The following is a 22,992-nucleotide window of genomic DNA, read 5'->3' as shown; positions in this document are numbered from 1 at the left end:
TAGTACAGTGGCATAGTTGGGACAAGTATAGATATCTGTCATCGATTAATATTTTTATCAAAAAACGTTTCGGTGGCATTCTGTTAAATTTTTGTTTGAAAATAACGATTTATACAAGATTTAAATATTTATTTGATATAGTTTTAAAGGTACAAAACATTTTGAAAAATCTACAAAATTTACTAACGAAATATATATTTTTTTAACTTAGATAATGTATTTTTTTGCTTTGTCGTCGGCCGATTTCTTCCAATATAAAATTTGTAGGCACTTTTTTTTAATATTATAGTTCACTTATAAACTTTAATTTGGTGTAGGTTAAAATAATCCAGATGTTACAGATTATCAAAAATTGATATAGAGAAAAATTTAACATGGGTAAGTGGTTTCATTAGAACTTCTACTTAAGTTTTCAATTAGATAATCATGAATAGCATATCAAAAGAAATCTTATTGTCTCTAGTATATTGTTTAAGTAATTTTATAAAAATCTGAATATTTATGCTATATTTTAATATATTGCAATTTTAAAATGCAGAAAAAAATGTTGACTTTCTAATCACATCTTTTTACTAGAACTCTAAGTTTTATAATAATTGTAAATTTGAAGGTCATATTTAAATTTACGTCTGAAACTCCCCTAAAAAAAAATTAAGTACGCCCCTATAGAGTTAAAAGTTAAAATAGTCATATCCTTCAAAAAATTTCTTTAAGCACATTTATATCAAGACATTATACAGTAATGATTTTAGGGCATATGAAAATTTCCAAAACGATAAATGGGTATTTGTCGTATACTCTTGAAAACACCTCTGGTTAATTTAAATTTTCCAAAGCATGTATTCAATATAAATATAACTAGAGTAAATATATTTGAAGTAATTTTAACAATGTTGGAGCATTATCATTTCGTGCAAACTTGTAATACCACATATAAATGTCGTTTATAAAGATGACCTGTAGTATAATTATTATCATCAGAGTAGATTTTTCAGCCTTGGTTATTATCTAATATTATATATAAATATATATATGGGTTGTTGATATCATGTATTTTATCAATATTTAATAAATAAAATAAAAATTTTTTTTTTCATAAACCGATACAATTTTTATAAAATTACCTTTTGGTTTATTAACAATAGTCTATAGTTTCCTCATTATCAAATTATTAAAATATTTTAAGAAAAAATGATTTTGAAAATAGTAATCGCAGTAGATTTGTTTTCAATCTAAACATTGTTTTTTACTGGATTCTATATTTCATAGAACACATGTGGAATTTAAATAATTTAATGTATTTAATTATTTAACATTTACTGTAATGTTAAATTTAAATAACAATAATTGTTATTAATGAATTTTTGTATTAATTTCCGTGTTAATATGACTGAATAATAAATGTTGTAAGTTATTGAATTAGATTAAATAAATGTATAGACATTTTTAAAAATGTCTGATGCTTGGCAAGAAATCCAAGCAGTTAAGAGTAAAAGAAATTCTTTGCGAGAGAAACTAAAAAAAAGAAAAATTGAACGTCAGGTTATTCTCAATGAATCTACTGATCTTATTATTTCTAGTGAGTTTTTTTATTTCATCATTTGTATATCTAATTTTATCATGCATATTTTTTAAGGAGAATCTCATGTAACTAGTGAAAATAGTTATGAAACTGAATCAAATTTTGATTGGAATCAAGTTGGAGGTGAGAGAGTATTACTAGAAGCTCTTATTGATGTTTCTTTGAATCTTCCAGTGACATCTAATCAATTAGTTGTTGCTTTATCAAAAAAAAAATCTACTTACATTCCTCATTCTTCTGTTATAAATCTTCTCCATAAATTTGTTGCTCAAAATCTAATAAGGTAATTGTATAAATATTGGATGTAAAATTTATTTTAAATTAATTTTTTAATAAACTTATTTAGTTTAGAAAATATAGTTGTTGATGGTCAACAGAGTTTGCAAGTATTAACTGCAGAACATGCTAAATGTCTTGCAATGATCAATGATTTATCATCAGAAGCTGATACAGTAGTTCAATATGAAAGATCACGTTTGTTGCTTGAAGATAAAATTAAACAACTTGAAGGTATTTAAAAAAAAAAAAATTAGTGTGTTTCAAGGATTCATATATTTGTCTTTTATAATTTGCATTACTACTGTTTTGTAAAATGTGATGATAAAATGAATGATACTTTTCAAAGTATTTATTTGTAAATTCTGATCAAAGTTCTAAAAATATTAAAAAAATGATTAATCATAATTTTTAAATACTAACTAATCTTACAATTATAGTTATAAAAATTTAATTACTTAACATAATAGTATCAAAATAAAATTATTTGTGGGGTTATGGCACAAGGTGTACATTATATAGTATATTTGGGACAAGTATAGATGATAGTTGAAGATACAGTATTGGAAATTCTAATGCAAAAATAGCATGTTTGGCAGATATATCCACACAGAATATTAGTCGCCAAGACAAATTTTTTTTTTTTAATTTATAGTATGTTACATAAGTCTTAATTTAATATATGTTTAAAGCTTGGAATGTCAGTATTTCCGGAACACTTTCAAAACTTAAGTTGAAAAAGTTGTTATTTTAAATCCTCTCTGTGGGCAGATAAAGGTTCAGGTTTAAAAAATATATTGATATCAAAAGAAAAAGAAATATCTAAGTCATTTATAAATAAAAATTGCCTTGATGTGTTCTTTTTTATAAAGTTATGGCAAAAAAAAAAATGATCAATTTTACATTCTTCTATTTTTGGAACTTAATATGCTACCAGCATGTTGGTGGTCTTTTTTCACATTTTAGTAAGTTAAAGATGGTTCTTGGCTACACCAATAATGAACGGGATGGGTATTATGGCCAGCTTGCAACAGAGACCAGACACCACTAATGAAAAATTTTATTGGCACCACGGGGATCAAACTCAGAACCCCAAGTCTTGTAACATATGTTTCTACTCACAAGATAAAGTCAACCCCTTTAAAAAAGTTATGGCAGTTTTAAGAAAAAAAATTTTGATATTTACTGATTTCAAAAGTTGTGTTTTTTCAGGATTTCTCCCATTTTTAGGAAACGAGGGAAATTTTTTCAGTTTTTGAGGGCAATTTCTTTAGTTAGAATCAATGTGTGATCTTTTGATGTATTGTTGAAAGATATCCGTACAGTGAAAGCTGAGAAAAATGGTGACAGAAATAAACAAAAAAAAAAAAAAACATCAGAAAAATAAATACTTTTAGCTTCGATGTGAAGCTGAGAAGGTATTGGTTTTACTATGATGTTTTTTTTTTTATTTTTTTGTGTCTGATACCACTTTTTCTTAGCTCTCACCAAACGGATTTCTTTCAACAATATGTCAAAAGATCACAAATTGTATCTAGTCGAAGACATTACCCTCAAAAATTGAAAAAATTTCCCTCGTTCCCCGTAAATGGGAGAAATCTCTAAAAAAATTACAAATTTAAAAATCGCTAATTTTCGAAATTTTTTCAATTTTTTTTACTAAAAACTGCCATAACTTTTTCAAAAATGAACATATCAATATAATTTTTTTTTTAGATGCTTGATGTCTTTACCTATCATTTGGTATATTTTTTTTATAAATTTAACCCTTTACCTGCCCACAGGGGGGGGGGTTTAAAATTACAACTTTTTCACAAAAAATTAACTTTTTCAACTTAACTTTTGAAAGTGTTCCGGGAGGTTTGACTCTTTTATATATATCTTAAATTAAAGCTAATGTAATGTACTTTATTATGGAAAAAAAAATTTGACCTCTGGCCTTGTCTTCGTGGTGAAAATGGCTACCGAATTCTATTTTTGTGTGAAAATTCTCGATTTTATATTTTACATTTTTTACTTTATAATGCTATAACTTATTAAAAAGTGTATGAATCAACACAATTTTTTATGAGAAATAATATTTTTTAATATTCCCTTTTTCATTCAGGATATTAATAAGAAAATAGCAGATCATATAGCTTTTGGAATAATCCACCAATTTTTTACAATTAAACACTATCTAAAGATTTGCATCGAAGCGTGTTTTTTGATAGTGATTTTAATCACTGTCAGATATCATTATACTTGATCCAACTATGCCACGTCACCACTGTGCCGCGACCCCCCTGTGCTGGGTTTTTTTAATTTTACATTTAAGCTAATAAATGAAAAGCCTATAGTTTGACTTTTGAAATAATTCTCTTCTATTATGCTTAAATATTCATATAACTTATTTAAAGTTTATTGTTAATAGTTATTTTTTAGTTAATATTTATTTATTTAAATAATTTTCTGAGTTCTAATTTGTCACATATGATTTAAATTAATTCAGAAGAAGATATCAATGAAAGTTTAAAAAAATCTAAAATTCCAAAATTAACAACTGAAAAAAGAAATCCAGAAGATTCAGATGATGATATCATGGTAAGTATTACTATTTTTATACAAATAATTAATCTGAAATTATATGTTAAAATTTAGACTTACAATTGTAGTCACTTATTTCAATGCCATCTACACGAGAAAAAGAATTCAAAAAAGTTAGTGAAGAAATTATGGAGCTTTTGAATAAACCAACAGCAAAAGAGAAATCATTGGCTGAACGTTTTCGATCTAAAGGAGGCAAGTAAAATATTGAAGTTATCCTTCAAATAATGTTCAATGAATTTTAAATAAAATTAAATTGTTGGTGCAGGATTAGAGGAATATATTAACATAATAATTTTTAAATTTTTTTAAACTATTATATACTGTTTTTTTTTTTTTTGTAGATTTAAGTGTTACAACAATATAACTTTTAGAGTTGGAAGTAATAACTTTAGTTACAATACCTCTTAAGTTATATGGTTAAAAATAATTAAATTCAATAAGGATAATAATATAAAGTTGTTTTAAAATATAATTTTATTTTCATTGATATGTTTTTCTAATCCTAAAGCGACAAATTGAATTCATCAACTAATTTTGATACACTTAATTATTACACTTAAAATAGAAATTTATGATATTGCACTATTTTAATATAAACTGTTTGCAATTATTAAATAATTTTTCATTTGTGTTTTATTTAAAACATACAATATATTTATAATAATATTAGTTTAAGAAGTTATGAGTTATCTTAATTTCAAAAATAATGTGTAATAGGCACACATGTTATGGAGTTTTGTCCACATGGTACTCGTTCTGATTGTATGGAAGGACATGTTTGTAAAAAACTTCATTTTAAAAAAATTATTCAACAACATACTGATGAATCTTTAGGTGATTGTTCATTTCTTAACACTTGTTTCCATATGGACACATGCAAGTAAGATTATAATTATTACTTTTTGTTAAATATTTTTTATATTAAAAAGTTAAGAAAAATCCACACTGCTTCATTAATAAATAAATACTTATTTTTGAAAATATATGAGTGCAAAATCGGTTGAATTTATTATAGTATTTTAAAGTGTTTGTAAAGTTATTAAAATTTGAATCCTGTAGGTTTTGGTATTATAATTTTTTCTTTTTTTTTATAATTTTCACACCTAAATAAAGCATTATTATATAATTAGAATAAAAATCATTTATTTTAAATTTTAAATATTATTTATAATATTTATCAAAGTTGTATGATCTAACTAACAATGACTAAAAATTAAATAAAAAATTTAAAAACTACATATAATTATTGGGCTAAGGAAATGTAGTATTTTAGTTTTTGGCTAATGGTTGATTTAACCTTTTAATACAAATTAATGTAACAGTGAACTCATTTATTATTCATTTATTATTCTACATTCTTGATTATTTATTTGTTCCCCTATGGAAATATTTTAATTTCAATTATTTTCAATTTTAGATATGTTCATTATGAGGTCGATGGAGTCACAAGTAAAGTAAATTTAGTTAATGCGCTAAATAGTTTTCCAGCTAAAAAGGGGTTACATCCAGATAAAAAAAAGTTGGCTCCACCATTATGTCAATGGATTCAATGTGATTTAAGATTTATGGATTTTACTTTTTTAGGTTAGTATCAACTAAATTGTTCTACATTAAGTTCATATTAATAGCTTCGATGTGAAGTTGAGTAGGTATTCATTTTTCTATGATGTTTTTTTTTTGTGTCATTTTTTTTCAGCTATTACTAGATCAATTTTATTTAGTAATATGATAAAATATCACAAATCGTATTTTGTTGAAAACATCCTAATAGCAATTTTAAAAATTAATGTTATAAAATATTTTTATTACTTTATTATGTTGTAATAATTTCAAAAAATATTAAGGATTATTCTCCAATATTGAAAAAATATCTCTCATTCCTAGTAAATGAGAAAAAACCCCAAAAAATTCCAATTTTTATAATCACTTAATTTTGAAATTATTATTTTACTTGAAACTGCAATAATTTTTGAAAATTGAGTGAATTAAAACAATTTTTTTTAGGTTTGAAGTGAAGCTGAGAATGTATTAATTTTACTATGATGTGTTTTTTTTGTCGTTATTTTTTTTCAGCCTTTACTAGACCGATTTCTTTGAATGATTGTTAAAATTTATTTTTAATTTTTTGCAACATCCCCTAAAATTTAAAAAAAAACATTGAAAATTGAACCAGCTTAAATTTATTGTCTTGCAATTGCAGTGGTTGATTTCCAGGGTAGTAAATCATAGTCTATTGTGTTTAAGGCAAGTGTTCAAATCACATTGGGTGTATTGACATTTATGGATTTTTTTATTATTATTTTTTAAACATTGTCAAAAAACTCAAAATTCAAAATTTTTATCTTATGTATGTTGACATTATTTATTAATTATCACATATTGTTAGTAGTTAAATTAACCATAACTTCTAAAGATTATTCCCAAAAATAGTTTTAAAAGTAAAAATACCCGTAATATATTAATGTTATAATAAACAAGAGTAAAATGATAGAGAGAGAATGAAGCTAAAGAAAAATGTATGTTAAGAATCCGGTTAGAAAAGCTTGATAATACATATATCAATGGCTTAGTTCAAAAATGAATTAAATATATATTTATCGTTTTAAAAATTTAAATATATTTTAAGAGATAATATTGCTTATATATTATTAATTTTTTACAGCGTTTTGGTCACTAAAATATGAAGTATTTACTTTTCAAACTTTACATCATACATTTTAATAGAAATTTAGTACAATTACATATTAACTTATTTTCATAAAAAAATGCACTTCACTTTTTACTGTACTCGGCCATAAAAATAAAATAATTTGCAGATAAATTGTGTTTCGTATTCAATGAAAAACAAAACAACAACAATGATAGAAATAAAAATAATAACAAAATAGAAATAAAAACGACAAAAGCAACAACAAAAATTCAATAGCAAATAAGAAACAAGCTTAATCAGCTTTATAGCTCCAACTTTTGGGCTTGTAACTATGGCTTTGGAGATGAACTCTACAACGAATTAAATATATATTACATGCATATATGCATCTATTCGTTTTGGTACATTTATAGCATTACATTTAAGCAATGATAACTCAACAATACAAACAACAATTTTACATTGCACCATGCAACTTTGAAAATTGTATGTGATATTCTGTATAACTAAGGCATATAATTAGTGTGTAATATTAAAGTGTACAGCTTTAATAAATGATATTCTAAAAAACCTATGTTACATATCGATATCACTCAAAAAGATTCAGTTTAAGAGACAGAAAAAAAGTTTAAATGAGATGATGTTTCAAAACTGTTGGGACGATCCCCTAAACTGGAACAAGCTTAAAATGTAAAAAGTCCTTTTCTTAGATTAATATATTTTTTGTGATAGCGATGTTAATCACTTTCAGATATAATTTATACTTGTGTCGTGTATGCTACGTCTTCACGTTTAAGTTTTTTTTAATAACTTCGTAATTTTTATAAATAATTTTTTTGCTTCTTCATAATTCTATACTATTTTTCCTTTTAATTGAAAATATTTGATAGGAAAATTTGCTGTCATAATGGCTGATCCACCATGGGATATCCATATGGAACTTCCTTATGGAACTATGTCTGACGATGAAATGAGACGATTAGGTATTCCTCAGTTACAAGATGATGGATTAATATTTCTTTGGGTTACTGGACGGTATAATTAAAAAATACTTACATTTAGTTTTTATTAACAATATACGATTTCTTAATTTTATATAGTGCTATGGAATTAGGAAGAGAATGTCTTAAACTATGGGGCTATAAACGTGTTGATGAAATTATTTGGGTAAAAACAAATCAGTTGCAAAGAATTATAAGAACTGGCAGAACAGGTCACTGGCTTAATCATGGTAAAGAACATTGTTTGGTAAGTACAATACTTTATATTGGTACATTCTTACTGTTAATTTTGATACGCTTTTATAAAGGTAGGAATGAAAGGAAAACCGGCAAATTTAAATTGTGGTCTAGACTGTGATGTTATTGTAGCTGAAGTAAGAGATACTAGTCATAAACCAGATGAAATTTATGGTATAATCGAACGATTGTCACCTGGTACTCGAAAAATTGAACTCTTTGGCCGAGCTCATAATATTCAACCAAATTGGTAAATTTTTATTAGATCAGAAGTAGCTTAATTATTATTTATTTATAATTATGTTTAGGATAACTCTTGGAAATCAGGTAGAAGGTATAAGATTAACAGATCAAGATCTAATAGAAAAGTTTAAAAAAGCATACCCCTCGGGCAGTTGTTTGACTCCATTAAAAAGAAATACTTAATTTATTTTGGATCTGTAATTGAAAAATAAATTTGTATAATCATCAATAATGTCATATAATATATAGATGATTTTTCTGTGATTAATTAAAAAACTAATAGTTATAATTAAGTTTTATTCTTAATTTAACTTAGGATTTTGTAAGATTTATCCTATATTTTATGTGTTCATATAATCTATGAAATCGTTGCATTATTTAAATAAATAATTTATTTTTATATATTTTAAATTGGCACTTATTCGCAATAGATATTATGAGCGAATGCTGTCTTACGACTACAGACTTCACTAAGCTTAGTTGGAAGGTGAGCAGTCTATTGAACAATGGGATAATTATACATACATGATAATATTTAAATAATATTAATACAGATTCACATACACACGTGTAAAAACATAAATAAATAAAGCTTAAAAATTAATTCTCAAGTCCCTAATAATCTAATTCAGGTAATACAATGTAATTTGATTAATTTTTGTCTTAAAAGCCAAATACATTGTAATGATAATTACTATTGCTGCAATACAAAAATGAAATAATGAGGGGAATTGTTACACATAATTTTGAATTTAAGATACTAAGTGAATAAAACTATATTAAATTAAAAAGTCCTGATTGATGACTTAGTAATTATATGAGACGAAGAACAATAATGAAGACCTATTTCATTTTAAATTGAATAGCATCAGTACAGATAGTTTTTGGGTTCTTCTACTGGCTGACCACACACGCCATGGTATTGCTTTGTGACTAGTGACCGGGATCGGCAGTTTTCCATTTCCAAGAAACAATCATTACTGTATGTTTTTAAGTCTGAACCACAAATTGGATCATACAGTGGTGGACAAACTCGTTGGCAACCTTTGAACTGGAATCCTGCCAGACATCTTTTCATTGGCACAACATATACATGTTTCCTGAAAAAGAATTGATAACGATTTGTTAAAATGATTCTTGTAATAATTATTTAAAGGCCCCAAGTTTTATTATTTTATCCTAAAACGCAGATATCGGTTTAAATTTGTGGCACTATATTGTCTTATAATATATATAATTTTCTAAGTTAAATATTAAATGTAAATCCAGATGTCATTTTAACAAAAATTTTTGAAATTTGTTTTAAATTAATATTTAAATAATTTTAAATAAAATAGACAAAAAATATACGTAGAGCAATTTGTACAACTTATAACTTAGTTCACAAAGTTAACTTAAAACTTAAAACAAATTCATTAAGCATCCTGATCATTTCCCTTGTTAGGATCCTTTTTTTAAACTTTTGAAATTAGAACTCGAGAACATGCTTTGATTTGAATTATGGACTTTAAATTACTTGGTTATAAAATACCGCATGAGAGACCTATTTTATTCTGATATTAAATAATTATGTTCAAAATTAATACTCACCCACAGTTTTCACGTTTCATTTCACATTCGTTTCTGTAAAATTTGTTATCAGAACCACAAACAAACTGTTTAACATTTTCGCATTGCTGTTTACATTGCGCTGTGGTAGGACAGTGGTGTGGCGGTACAGCCACAACTTTCTGACCGCAAGTATTCATCTTCAAATCGCAATCGGACCTAAACGAAAACCTTAGTGTAATTTTTTTTTCTTATCCGTTTGTTTTTTTAATGGATTACCTATAAACGTTACCATCTGATCCACATACAGGTTCTTCGCGTTCATTTTCGCAACTTTCTGGACACTTTTCAGCTGTCAATAGTGATGAGCATTTACCGACATGAGCCATTTGTATTCCTCTCCTATAGATATAGTTTATTGTGTATAAGCGCTAGATCATAAAATAAAAAAAAATGTTTACTCACAAACAAGTGGCCAGTTCTAAATGACATGGATTTTTGTAAGTTTGTGCATCGTTACCGCAAACAGGATCGGCTTCATCCGAACATTGCATTTTATTGCACTTGTTCACTTTGATTTTGCACTTGTCAAAGTCCACCTTGGTTACTTTTCTTTTGTTTTGCTGACTAAATGACTTTTTTATTAAAATGAATTCATTTATAGCTTATTGTTTTGCACTTACCCGCAATTCAACATTTTCATTTCACATTCGTTGCGGTAAATGTTGCCATCAGATGCACAAACTAAACGTTCTTTTTCCTTATCGCAGTTTACTGGACAAGCACTGGAAGAGCCTATTCGATTTCGTTCTTGACTTAAGCAGAATGCCATGGGAACCTCAAATACATGTTTGCCGCAGTTCTTTGATTTCATTCGGCACGCGTTGCTGTAGATAACACCGTCGGATCCACAAGTCGGCTTTGAAACGCGCCAGCATGACTCGCGGCAATGTCTTGTTGTTTGGCAATGTTTTTTAGAAGTCCTCACCACACCTTGTCTGTTTTAAATCGTTACTCAGTTAAAAACAATAATTCTGGTAATGAAAATCTCATGATTGTATATCAATATTTACCCGCAAGTAAACAATTTCATTTGACAAGTGTTTCTGTAAACGTTGCCATCGGAACCACATATTGGCCCATCCATTGGCGCTTGATCGCAATTCACTGGACAATTTTCTCGGTGGGCTGATATGTTATTGCAAGGCCCAAGATGCGACATGGAAGTGCCAACTCTATAAAAATATATCAGTTTCGTTGGTAACGTTAATGTGAACATTAAAAGTACTGCTCCACTACCAAACACGGTATATCTGCCTGTACTGCAATACACTACTAATCCTTAAATTTTTATCGAAGTAGTTAAACTTATTTAAAAAAAAATAGTGCCGTGTGAATACTTAATAACTAATAACTTATACAATAAAAACTAACTGTCCTGGGGATTAAAAATAATCCACCTCGATATTCAACAAAAACGTCTTTTAATGATATGTTTCAAGAGTGAACCGTTTACAGAACAATTTTGATTTAATTTTCTATAAATTACATGTATTTATACTAACCTGCATATTTCTACTTGCATCATGCATCGGTTTAAGTACGTTCGGCCATCCGTTCCGCACACTGGATCCTGTTCTTTGCTGCAACGGTGTTCGCAACTCGATCCGTAAGCTCGCAAACATTGCGTAGAATTTTCAGCTTCTGTTACGCCTTTTAAAAACATAAAATACAAATTAAAATCTAAGATCTTATACAAAAAAATGCATACAGTTAAAAATTGTCAGTGGCGTCAAATTAATTTATACAAATAGAACACACACAACTTATAAACCTAACCATGATTTGGAGATGCGTCAAAGTAATTTTTAGGGGGGGATTAATTTTTGAGGCTGAATCTCAATATTAAGGAGTTTCTTCTTCTATTTCCTCGCCTTAATTCAAACTACTTGGGGTCGGCCGCCCTTAACCCAAACTTCCAATTGACACGATCTCCCATATCAGCTGTCCTCATATCGCATTCAATAACATCCCTCCATCTCTTTTTTGGTCTTCCTCTACTTCTTTTTCCTTCGATATTCATTGCTATAATTTTACTTACAGCTTCCGTTCCTCTCTCCTCATAACGTGACCAAACCATCTAAGTCTATTTTCTCTCATCTTAAGGAGTGAAACCTATAAATGTTGTCAACATATGGTTGATCAAATTCTTTTTTTTATTTTTAATATTGGTAGTTTTATATAAAAAATATTATATATATTATAAATATTTTATTATATTTATCAACGATAATTTACACAAAAATGAGAAGTTTTAATATAGATTACCAGTATTAATAACTTTGATTTGAATACGATTTGATAATAGTATATTATTAATGATATGAAGTATGAACATTTATAAAAATATACAAATTTATTGTAACAATGTAAAAAAAATGTATTGCGCATTGATATTATTTAAACGGTCATCCTGATAAAAATAGGAACGAAAATGTTCATATAGCCACTTCGCGATAAAATCTTAAACACGGTTTTAATTAAGATTGAATAAATTTGTAAATTATTGTACGATAATGAAAAAAAAAATTATTCGTACCTTTGCCACAAGTTTTCTTTTTGAGTTCACAACTGTTCGGGTAAATGATTCCATCAGAACCGCAAACTGGCTCTTCAGAACTGCCCTGTGGACAAATTCTCGGGCAACCGGAATCTCTCGCTGCCGCAACACCTGATGAAAAAAAAGTTTATTAGAAATTTTCTTATCAAGTTTCAAGTCTTCCGACAGTTTTAAATGAATTAACAACGGATTATAAATTTTGATAATCATCTTTTATTTGAAAATGCAGAGATTTAAAAAATAACATAGATATGTTTTTTTTTTCAAAATCTAGCAATGCTTTACTATATTATTTTTGGCGATTTAAATCGAATAGACTCGTCGATGATTATCGAAAATAACCGGCAATAACCAATTCATGAGATCTCGTTGAATATAATTTGTTTATGACGATATTAAAAAAGATTGACTAATATAGTCATAGCCGATTGTTTTTTTTTTTTCAATTTTCATACAGTCATTTAATTATAGTTATTATTTGGATATGTATTTATACCACCAACTGTTATACTATCGTACGTTATCATTTGTTACGGTTTATAATGAGTTATCTACGGGACTTTAATTACAGAAAACGAAGCCCAAAAACCAAATGCGGATTGAGAGAAAATAATAATTATGACGAAAAATAAAAAATAAAACAGCAATATTGTTATGCGTGTAATGGAATAAAGTGCGTTAAAATTATAAATCGTAGTAATCAATTTTTTTCTCATTGGTCTAAACCAAGAGTTCACAATAAACTAAATAATTATCATTACGATACACGAGATAAATACATTTTTGTGTAATAAAAAAAGTATAAATAGCACGTAAAATGTCTAATGCATCAGCGAGTACCAGTCATTTTAAATTAACTACAAATAGTAGAGTTGTGTACATTTCAATCAATTTAAATTATAATTGAGTGGTCTACAGTTTTTTTCAACGCCTACGTCTTAATAATTAGGTAGTTCTATCCACGTACGATTATCATTTAAATTTAAGCAACTCAACTGGCAATTCAACAGTATGTTAGTATTTTGTAACTATTCTTCTATTTCAGAAAAATAGTCGACCTAAGACTCTTATATTTAAAAATTATTGAAAAACATTTATGTCTTTTAATATTTTTCTAGTGTTTTTAGTTTTCTTTTTTCGAGTTTTTTTTTGTAAATACTTGTATTATAAGTAATACAGCGAAGTAGTTTAATGCATTTATTCACAACAATATCTGCGAGACAGACGAGGACGTTGGATCGTCTGGCAAGTCGACGACGGTGTTCGCACATTTTTTATCGAAGAGGAATAAGCGAACGCATTACATTTGTATATAATAACTTACTTTCTATTATTCTGCGTCTAGTCGTTTAGGTCTGGAGGGTCACTAGCCTCGTTCTTTGTCAGTGTATACAATAGAAATAAAAATGTGACCGTCGCATGATGGTTTCAGTTGTCGTGGCTGACCTACTGACCAGAAGATAAAATAACACTCGTTTGCACGTATTGGCTGTCGATTTGAATTTGAATATCGGTTAGGGTAAACGAATCACGAACAGAGTCTTCCGGCTCATCATTATTATTCAATAATTTCTCCTTTCTCTATTTATAGTAATCCTTTGGGTTCGGATCGCTTTAAACGTAAATTCAGTTGTCAATCAAAAAAACTATCCTATCAAAATAACCACCATGAGTCCATCTCAAAGAAAAGTATGATCAAAATCGTATTATTTTAATAGTATTTTTGACTGATAGAGTAACAATCGTTTAGACTTCTTATATTTAAGTTATTAAAACGTTTTCCAATGATGTGTATTTGACGTAGAAGTCAACTCAATGGAAAATGAAAAGTGTATGAATTAGATTTTCACAGCCAGTTATACCGAACAGTGGTTACTTTTTAACGAATCTCAAGTTTTTTTTCGAGTATTTAAACAAACAGTAGGACATTTTATTGTCTACTAACTTTGAGTGAATTCGCTCGTGCTCTATTTAATTGATTTCTATTTTTCCGCATCGTCGAAGAAAAAAAAAAAATGTATATTGTAAAAATTTTGAAAAAAAACTTGCCCACAGAATGTATTTTTATTTAATTTTTGGAAAAACAAAATTGTTTAATTTTAGCTATTCTGGAATATTATTTATTTTATATTACCCGCATGATTTTTTTAACCTTATATTTGAATTTTGCAAATGAAACTCTTTTATTTTTACTGTGATGAGTGATAATATTATATTTAGATTTTATTAATTTGTGTCTGGCGAATTTCTCGTATTATATTATAATATGTTTTAGTGTGATTACAATAATAGTTCTCCAATGGATATTATTTTAATTATGTCGGCTAAGTGACCTATTAATTGTTATAATTTCACTTAGGCAACCAATATTAGGATACACGTTTAACAAATGAGTATGTACACTATGTACTAAACGAATATTAATTCTTAGATTTATAAAATGTACGTAAGGAATGTTTTAATATTTATGCTTATTGTTTAATACGACTGATATCAGTTATTACTTCTTGATATCCGTTAAATTATCTACTGCCTATTAAGTTGGCGTTAGAATTTAACTATTATGCTAAATTCTTAATAATTCCCTTTTTATAACAATTTAACTATAAATACTTTCACATTGCCAAATATATGAATAGTGATTTTCAATCAGAAATTGTTGAGTTGATTATTCTCAGATTTGAACCATCAGGAATATCAATTAAATTAGTGTTCAGATCATAATACTTTATTTTTACAATAATTAGTGATGTTAAAATACTCGGTTTCTTTTTATGTTAATAGTTCATTGTGATGTGTCTATTTCGTATTGAATATTAATATTATTAACTACCTAATGGAATTAAAACTATTTAGAAATGTAATTTATTAATCGATATTATAATATTAATTATTTATTACTTAATATAGTGACATAATATATTTTTGTTTCTTTAACAATATGGTAAATTATTTTTTAATTGTAAAAATAAAATTGTAGTCATATGTATAAAATGATTTTTTTTTTTTGTGTTTTGAATTTATTCATTTTATGCGTATTAATTACGAATACTCATTACAATACTAATTTGTGCACGTGAAATTATTTAATATCAAGGATAGTTTTACATTATAAGACAATTTGATAGTACTAATAGAATACTTAAAGAGATGAGTATACGAATATATTTTTAATTTAAAAAAATGGCTAATGTCATTAGTATTACTTTTTAAATTTTGATTATATGATTGATGGTAATAAGTTGATTTATACGTTCAATGACTCTTTTAATATAAATAATACGTAGTGATTTTTCAATAATGACTAACGCAATATATTTAAAAATATAAATATAATATAATTTTTTCTTTTCACAAAGTAAATGTATCCTACATTCTATAATTTTCAGAAAACAATTTGATCATACTCCTCTCTAGCTCCTTTATTAACTTATGTTTTTAAATTATATATTTCTAACCAACTTACAAACTAGAAAATAATCAATCTAAGAAAATATATGACTAATCGATAACAACTTCTGGATAAGTATATTAAAAGACATTAGCATTTTTATAACAAAGCGGCAGAGTAGTGTGGTTCATTAATACTTAAATATAAAAATAAACAGATCCGCATTTAATCTCCAACCTTTATATTAAAGAGTTAATAACTTCCAAAATACTTGTCCAAATGTTGTTATCGACCAGTTATTATTTAGTCTGTAAAGTTGGTTAAGCATATATGTTTCTATTTAAAAAACTTCAATTGAGAAGACTTTTAAGGAATATTAGGGCGGTAGAACTGAATTTTTTTATCAAAATTATAAAACGTATAATTCTATTAACTTCTGAAAAGAAAAGAAATTATATTATATTTTTGTTTTTTAATATATTGCGTGAGTCATAGATAAACAATCACTATGTATAATGTTTTATGGTAAACCATTAAAAATCCTTTTACATTTAAAATATTGTTTTATTGTTTTAATGTACTACGATTTCACTACATTTAGGGAGTAGAATTTAGTGTATTGATTTTTTATCAATATTTTTTGATGTATTACAACGAAAAATAATTTCTATACAAAATAGTTTGTTAATTTTATTTTTAATAGTTCTTTCAAAAAGTTTGTTCATAATATTTCTATTTAATACTTCATCTATTTTGTAGGTATCTTATAATTTCACAAACTATTTTAATCGAATATATTCCTTCATCATGTTGAAATATTTTCGTTTTGGTTCAACCCACTTGTCGTAATCAAAGTAATTTAACATAATTTAACAATTATGTTAAGAAAATTTTTAATTGAAAAATTTGTTTTTTTTTCGTAAATAATGTATTTTTTATCAAATGAAATTGATTGATATCCACATTAACTCAATGTATACACAAGTGTTTTGTAAAATCATAAGAGTATTAATAATACTTTAATCCTTTACAGTGCTTGTCATAAAATTAAAAAAAATTGGTAGTAATATTTACTAACGATAAGAGCATTAATGTCACTTCAGTGCATACAGTATACAGAGTGATTAGTAACTAAGGAAACAGGTCAGATGTTACAAACAATGAGAACAATAGAAACCCGTTTCTTACTTACTGAACACCCTATATAAATTACACGTATAGATTAAAGAAGAAGCTTAAGAATTTTTTTACATTATACTAATACACGTAACCGAGTAGAAGCTTAGGAATTAGACAAGATTTTTACATTAAGGTTAGCTGTTTGTTTGGATCAATTTGTTGTCTTTATCGCTACAGTAATGCAGTGGACGAATTATTATCATATTAAAAAGCGAGGTCCACGACGTCCATCACGATACAGATACTATTTAGGGAGGCGTATCCTAATGTGATATACTCTTAGCTCTCTAATATTTTAAATTACACGTTGTCCAAACGTTTTTCGGCCAAATACTTAATAATTTTATAAGCGTTGATAATTCGGTGACTGTAATGCGGCGATGAAAAAACTACACTGTTTTGAGAATTAAAACATTATTCAAAGATTTTTATTAGCAATATTATTTTTTATTAGGCTTCTTCAAATGTATACAAACATAAAATTGATTAAGTCAAAAAATAAACTAAGAAGATAAGTTTTAGTTGTATTTTCACTATTTGGATTTTGATTTTATGAATTTAAATTTGCAGAACGGGTTATTTTGAATGAGATTCTTAGAATATCGTTTGTGTTACGTTATTAATAACATTATGAAAACTTAATAAAAGTCAATTTATAAGATATTACGCTTGTAGTTATTATACTATTAATGTTATTCGCAATTTTTGCATTTGATATTTTATTTTTGTTGGCAAACTTGTTTCTGACGTTTATTAATTCGAGCAATTTTTCGTTTTAATTCAGTTGAAATTTATCATAATTTTCTTTAAGTGGTTGTTAGGGTTCGTTGTCCGTCTCGACGCAAAATAAGGTATGCTTTACGGGTTTTGATTTTTTATAAGCGAAGAGATAAATATGAGGAACGCGAAATAAAATAGTACTATTGAGGTTATGGAGACTATCAGATGAAATGTAAACATCTCCTTTTAATTCCATCGGGATAAAAATTGTTTGTATTATTGGATAATTGGCGTGTAATGTGAAATTGAGCCAAAAATGGCGAGTACATAGTCTACACCTGGCAATTATAATTTTTTAGTTCGTTAGGGAGTACGTACGTCGTGATACACATCTAATATGCGATGTAGTAGCTGTCGTCTAGTGCGCATTGTCATGCATGTTTTGGTTTCTACCTACAGTTGCACGGTGACAAAAGTTCACTGAACTTGTCATGCACATTGAGATTTGTATGCTCTGTTCGTTGTATTACAGATCTATTACAATGCATATTATTATGCAATCATAGTCGGTAAGAATGTATATTACTTGAACTGTATGTGTTTACCTTGGACGTCCAAACGTCCAGTTGTCTGTATTATTACCGTCAATATCAGTACACTTACCGAAAATACCGTCATATCCATTGCACGACCAGTGATATCGTGTTCCCATAGCGTCTTCGTGAGTTGATCGGCTATGGATCCCCGTAATAATGACGAGTTGATCCAGAACCAGTTTGGCATGGTGAACACACAGCGGTGGCGTGTCGTGCAAAGGGAAATTAGACTTGGGAACGAACAGTTTGGAACGGTGTTCCAAAACTCCTACAATGCCGTTTCCGACGTATCTAATATTGCAGCAGATAGTATAATAATCATGTTACAGTTGTGATTAGCGTGTAACAACCGTAATAACCGCACACGTGTATATGGTTCAGACTTGGGATGAACTTTTTGTGGTTTGTGTTTCCATGCCAAGTCCCATGAACGTAATTAGTGTTACCGCACGATGGTTGTACCGAATGGCTCGGCGCGTTATCAATGATTTTTTAACCCAACACTAAAAAAATACGATGGGTTGGCCCATATTTTTATCCGTCGTAGTTCGGACTTTAGTTGTAAACGACTTCATTCGCGACATCGGTTTGCTTTGCCGAATGATATCTAACAACAGACAAACTTTTTTTTTTACACGAGTTATTTTTAGGCATTGTAATAGATTAATCGGTACAACTTAGCCGCTCGTGTAGTTATTGGATTATATTCAAAGATAATTATGCGCAACGAAAGTCTTGGAACGAAGATAGTTGCAGAAACAAAAACTATATTTTGTAATAAATAGATATTTTGCATGACAAACTTTATTCATCGCCGGTCATTACTAAACTGAAGTTATTTTTAAACAATACGCGTTCGTCTATCGCCGTCCTGTTTTGCTATTTATTTTTTACTACATCCGACTTCTTATACACATATATAATTTTATCTTATAAGTTAATTGCTCTTTGTCGGCTTTTCCAGTTCAACGCCGTTGATCGCAATACAAGTATACACAAACCAGTTTGATTCCTCTTGCATTCCACCCAACGGACGGCCAACAGGGTGATAACTTCTGCAAAGCTTTTTTCTTCCGTCTTTGCGCTTCCTTCGCCTTGAATAGGCCATAGACTTATGTAATTCTGGTATATAACGACTGTTGTTATGCAGTTTCAATAGCAATACAGACGTCGGTCATTACTTCACTGTGGCTATAATATTGTTTTGTCATTCCAATGGACACTATCGCATAGTACTCTTACAATGTGTTGTTAATTATTTATGTAGATCATACACTTTGTTAGCTAAACATTGTCGTTCATTATTATCCGTAAGCTGCACCGTGACAATAAGTCTTCGCGATGCATAAAATATTGACAATACCAAACTCGTTCGTACTCGATGTTATTGCCTTACACGTTTCAGAAGGAATAACAAGTTTTAATTGATTGAATAATCCAAAGAACACAAATAACCAGAGAAATGCTGTACGTCTTCGGTATATTTTTGGGTGACCGATAAATTTTACACTTATAATTTAGTTTTTATTCGCAAATACTGTAATATTATAATAGACAGTCCGGTCTAACTAGTGCGTTAACTGTTAACTTGTACCGTTGGTCCGATTTGAATGTAGAGTTGTTAATTCCGGTTGACATAAAAACGTTTCGTGACATTTTTTATCTGTAAGATTGTGATCTTGAACATCCGTATGGTAAACTTCACGTGCCAAAATAAATAATACGTTTATTAAGAGCAAGTAAATCGTTTGAAGGGCAATTTTAGAATTGTCTGTAACTTAACAATGAGTCATGCGGAAGATATAAGCACTTTCAAATTTTTTATCGAGAAAAATTATTCGGTCAACGATCTCATCCTTGTGCAATGAGCCAACCAACGACTTGTGTGCATTATTGTGAACATCGAAATTTGGCATTTTTCGATCTGTGAGTGCAGTACATTAACAGTTTTTTTAGCTACCGTTACACAGCAATGTGTAGTCACCCTAACCACAGATATTAAGGTACAATATTGTTCTTTGTTTCGAGAAATGATTTCCGTACATTGACGTCGAAAATGATCATAAAAAGACAACACAAAGACCATTGTGTGTATCTTTTATTAGAAATAAACTTGGTACAAAAAGTAATCGGCATAGCATTTAAGTAGCGCTAAATTTAATATGTGTTAAAAAAATGAGTCTGTAAATATAAATCCATAAAAATAAACTATCGGCATTAATATCTCTTTGTTTATTGTATTTTTTAAGAGTAATACACCGGTGGGAAGTATTTTACTTACTCTGTTAAGAAAAATAAAAAACTATTACAGTATAGGTGAACGTATGTAACGTAAAAATGTGTTTATTATGCGTATTACAAACTGTACGTGATGATAGTATACAGAGGCTATAAAAAAAAATTCTAAATTTTTTTCCTACCAAGAACCTGAAAGAGTATATACAACTGTAATTACCTAAATTTTATTTCACTGCTGCAGTTGCAGTTAACTATTTCAACGATTTGGATAATTAGATCGGTGACATTTTTCAGAGAGCCTATCGTTACAATTATTGTGATAATAATTATCTATCGAGTTCACTTTACATAAAATCGTACTGTTCAACGTATATATTCGATATGATATTATTCTTACCTTGGTGTAATATACACTGGCAAAGACATAGGCAAATGGCCAAAATTGAAATCGACCCGGTAAGTCCGAGACTCTTCATGGCGATGTTGGTCGAATAGCGGTGTGTCAAAAGCGTTGATTTCTTATTTTAATGACCAAGTTTGAGCGTTTGATAACCGAATTCTTGATTAAAATCGCATACCACTTTTATATAGTGCTTTTGATAGACGGAGTTGACTTATGTTTGTACAGTAGAGAAGCGTGTCCGGCAAGAAAGCGAATATGATGACCGGCGAAGAGTGCGGTGAACACGAGACTGCGACCAACGACGAGCACCTGGAGCAGGGCCACAACCTACTGACTCTGTTCTACAAATCACTGGCGGCAATGAACCACACGGAAAACATATAATACCTATTTAAAATGAAAATTCTAACGAAAGGAGAAAGGCGACTTGTGCAGCGCCGCCGATCCAAATGGAGGTGGGGTATTGCGGTTGCATCTGTACACACACAACAAATGCAGTCTTCGTTTCTCTCATTCCCTACGGATAAATCTTTCCGCTAATAATCACGGCCACGGGCAATATATTTAGACATCCTATTTAGGTGTACAAATTTTATCGGCACCATTAGTTTAGTAATGCGCGTGGGTAGCATCGTTGGTAATGACAATTATAGCTGTGCAATTAAATGACGTGCACTGCATAAATAGATCATGTCGATATGATCAGGTATTGTAACACGAGTATTTATCGTGCAAAAGTATTATCAATGTCATCTCTCCGTGGCCAACATAACGATCAAACTTTTGTTAAAAATTGAGTAACTTGGCGTAATTTAATATTATTGCAATCGCTTGGTGTCTTCATTATGCCTTTTGAAGTTCCTGCGAATCATTGGAAAATTATAAGATTTCTTCAAGTATTTTGCTTTTCATTCATTATACTAAATATTTTTGTGCAATCAGGTATTTTTTATGGCAAAATTAAAAAAAAGTTAACTACGTTAATAAGCCAAAAGTTTCAACAACGATGGATTTTTGAATAGAGATTAAAAAAAAACCCGCTTTTAGTCTAATATTTCTTTGACGTATGTGATGTACTTTAGAATTCAATGATCTGATTAAAATAAAACCCGTCCGTTTGTATTTAGCATTAATGTAATTAAAAATCACAGAGCTTGTCATAATGTTTTTACACGTGTTAGTGGTTTTTGGTCAAAACAGTTGGTTTTAAAACGATTACGGAGGAAGTCTTAGATTTAATCTGACACTTTCATTCAAACTAAAACCTGCTTGTGAAATAGCTTATCACAACAAATTCTTTGATTCATGTTTTCATTAATCCCTTTTGATTTGGGTTGTCACGATTTATACATTTTTAAATATAAAATATTTATATTAATCTAATAGGACAGTATGACTCGATATATCGACGGTTTTTCATTCAAAGTGCATAACCACGTTAAAATCAAAAATGATGTTTTGGTATTAACATTTAAAAATAAAAATAATAGGCACGGTAACTACAAGTATTAAAAATTTACTATAGATTTTGGTTTTAAGATTTGTGTACGTCTTTATAAAAAATAAGAACATTTATGTTCAATATATAAACAGAAATATAACGCTAAACATAAAAACAACCTAATATATAAAAATACAAAGCTAAGAATTGTATGGTAATATTTTTTTAGAGAGAGCGCATTGGTGAACAATTCTTTATGTTATATGTTTTGCAAAATC

At 28.3% G+C, this 22,992-nt stretch overlaps 2 protein-coding genes across 5 annotated transcripts; one reads left to right on the top strand and one right to left on the bottom strand.

Annotated features, from left to right (window-relative positions):
- Positions 1 to 304: 304 nt before the first annotated feature.
- LOC126894627 (N6-adenosine-methyltransferase subunit METTL3) lies at positions 305 to 8,980 on the top strand. Of its 4 annotated transcripts, XM_050665767.1 has the most exons (12): positions 322 to 378; positions 1,424 to 1,579; positions 1,637 to 1,865; positions 1,929 to 2,092; positions 4,350 to 4,441; positions 4,513 to 4,639; positions 5,165 to 5,327; positions 5,865 to 6,031; positions 7,988 to 8,132; positions 8,198 to 8,345; positions 8,407 to 8,585; positions 8,644 to 8,980. In XM_050665767.1, the coding sequence occupies exons 2-12, from the start codon at positions 1,453 to 1,455 to the stop codon at positions 8,759 to 8,761; spliced, it is 1,659 nt and encodes a 552-aa protein (XP_050521724.1). In that variant the 5' UTR covers positions 322 to 378; positions 1,424 to 1,452; the 3' UTR covers positions 8,762 to 8,980. The 4 variants fall into 4 exon arrangements, with proteins under 4 accessions (XP_050521725.1, XP_050521724.1, XP_050521726.1 ...); XM_050665768.1 differs by lacking the exon at positions 1,424 to 1,579 and having other exon boundaries at positions 305 to 378; XM_050665766.1 differs by lacking the exon at positions 322 to 378 and having other exon boundaries at positions 1,222 to 1,579.
- LOC126894629 (serine protease inhibitor dipetalogastin) lies at positions 8,410 to 21,646 on the bottom strand. Its single transcript, XM_050665772.1, has 9 exons — positions 21,268 to 21,646; positions 12,726 to 12,857; positions 11,692 to 11,839; positions 11,200 to 11,361; positions 10,810 to 11,124; positions 10,592 to 10,753; positions 10,406 to 10,528; positions 10,169 to 10,345; positions 8,410 to 9,678 (listed from the first exon to the last, which is right to left on the bottom strand). Exons 1-9 carry the CDS (start codon positions 21,344 to 21,346, stop codon positions 9,447 to 9,449), a joined length of 1,530 nt encoding a protein of 509 aa, XP_050521729.1. The 5' UTR covers positions 21,347 to 21,646; the 3' UTR covers positions 8,410 to 9,446.
- Positions 21,647 to 22,992: the final 1,346 nt, after the last annotated feature.

The sequence above is a fragment of the Daktulosphaira vitifoliae genome, unplaced genomic scaffold (genome assembly GCF_025091365.1).
Source record: "Daktulosphaira vitifoliae isolate Bord-2020 unplaced genomic scaffold, ASM2509136v1 Scaffold_1, whole genome shotgun sequence".
In the NCBI taxonomy this organism is placed as follows: domain Eukaryota; kingdom Metazoa; phylum Arthropoda; class Insecta; order Hemiptera; family Phylloxeridae; genus Daktulosphaira; species Daktulosphaira vitifoliae.
This window is presented reverse-complemented; position numbering and strand designations above follow the sequence as displayed.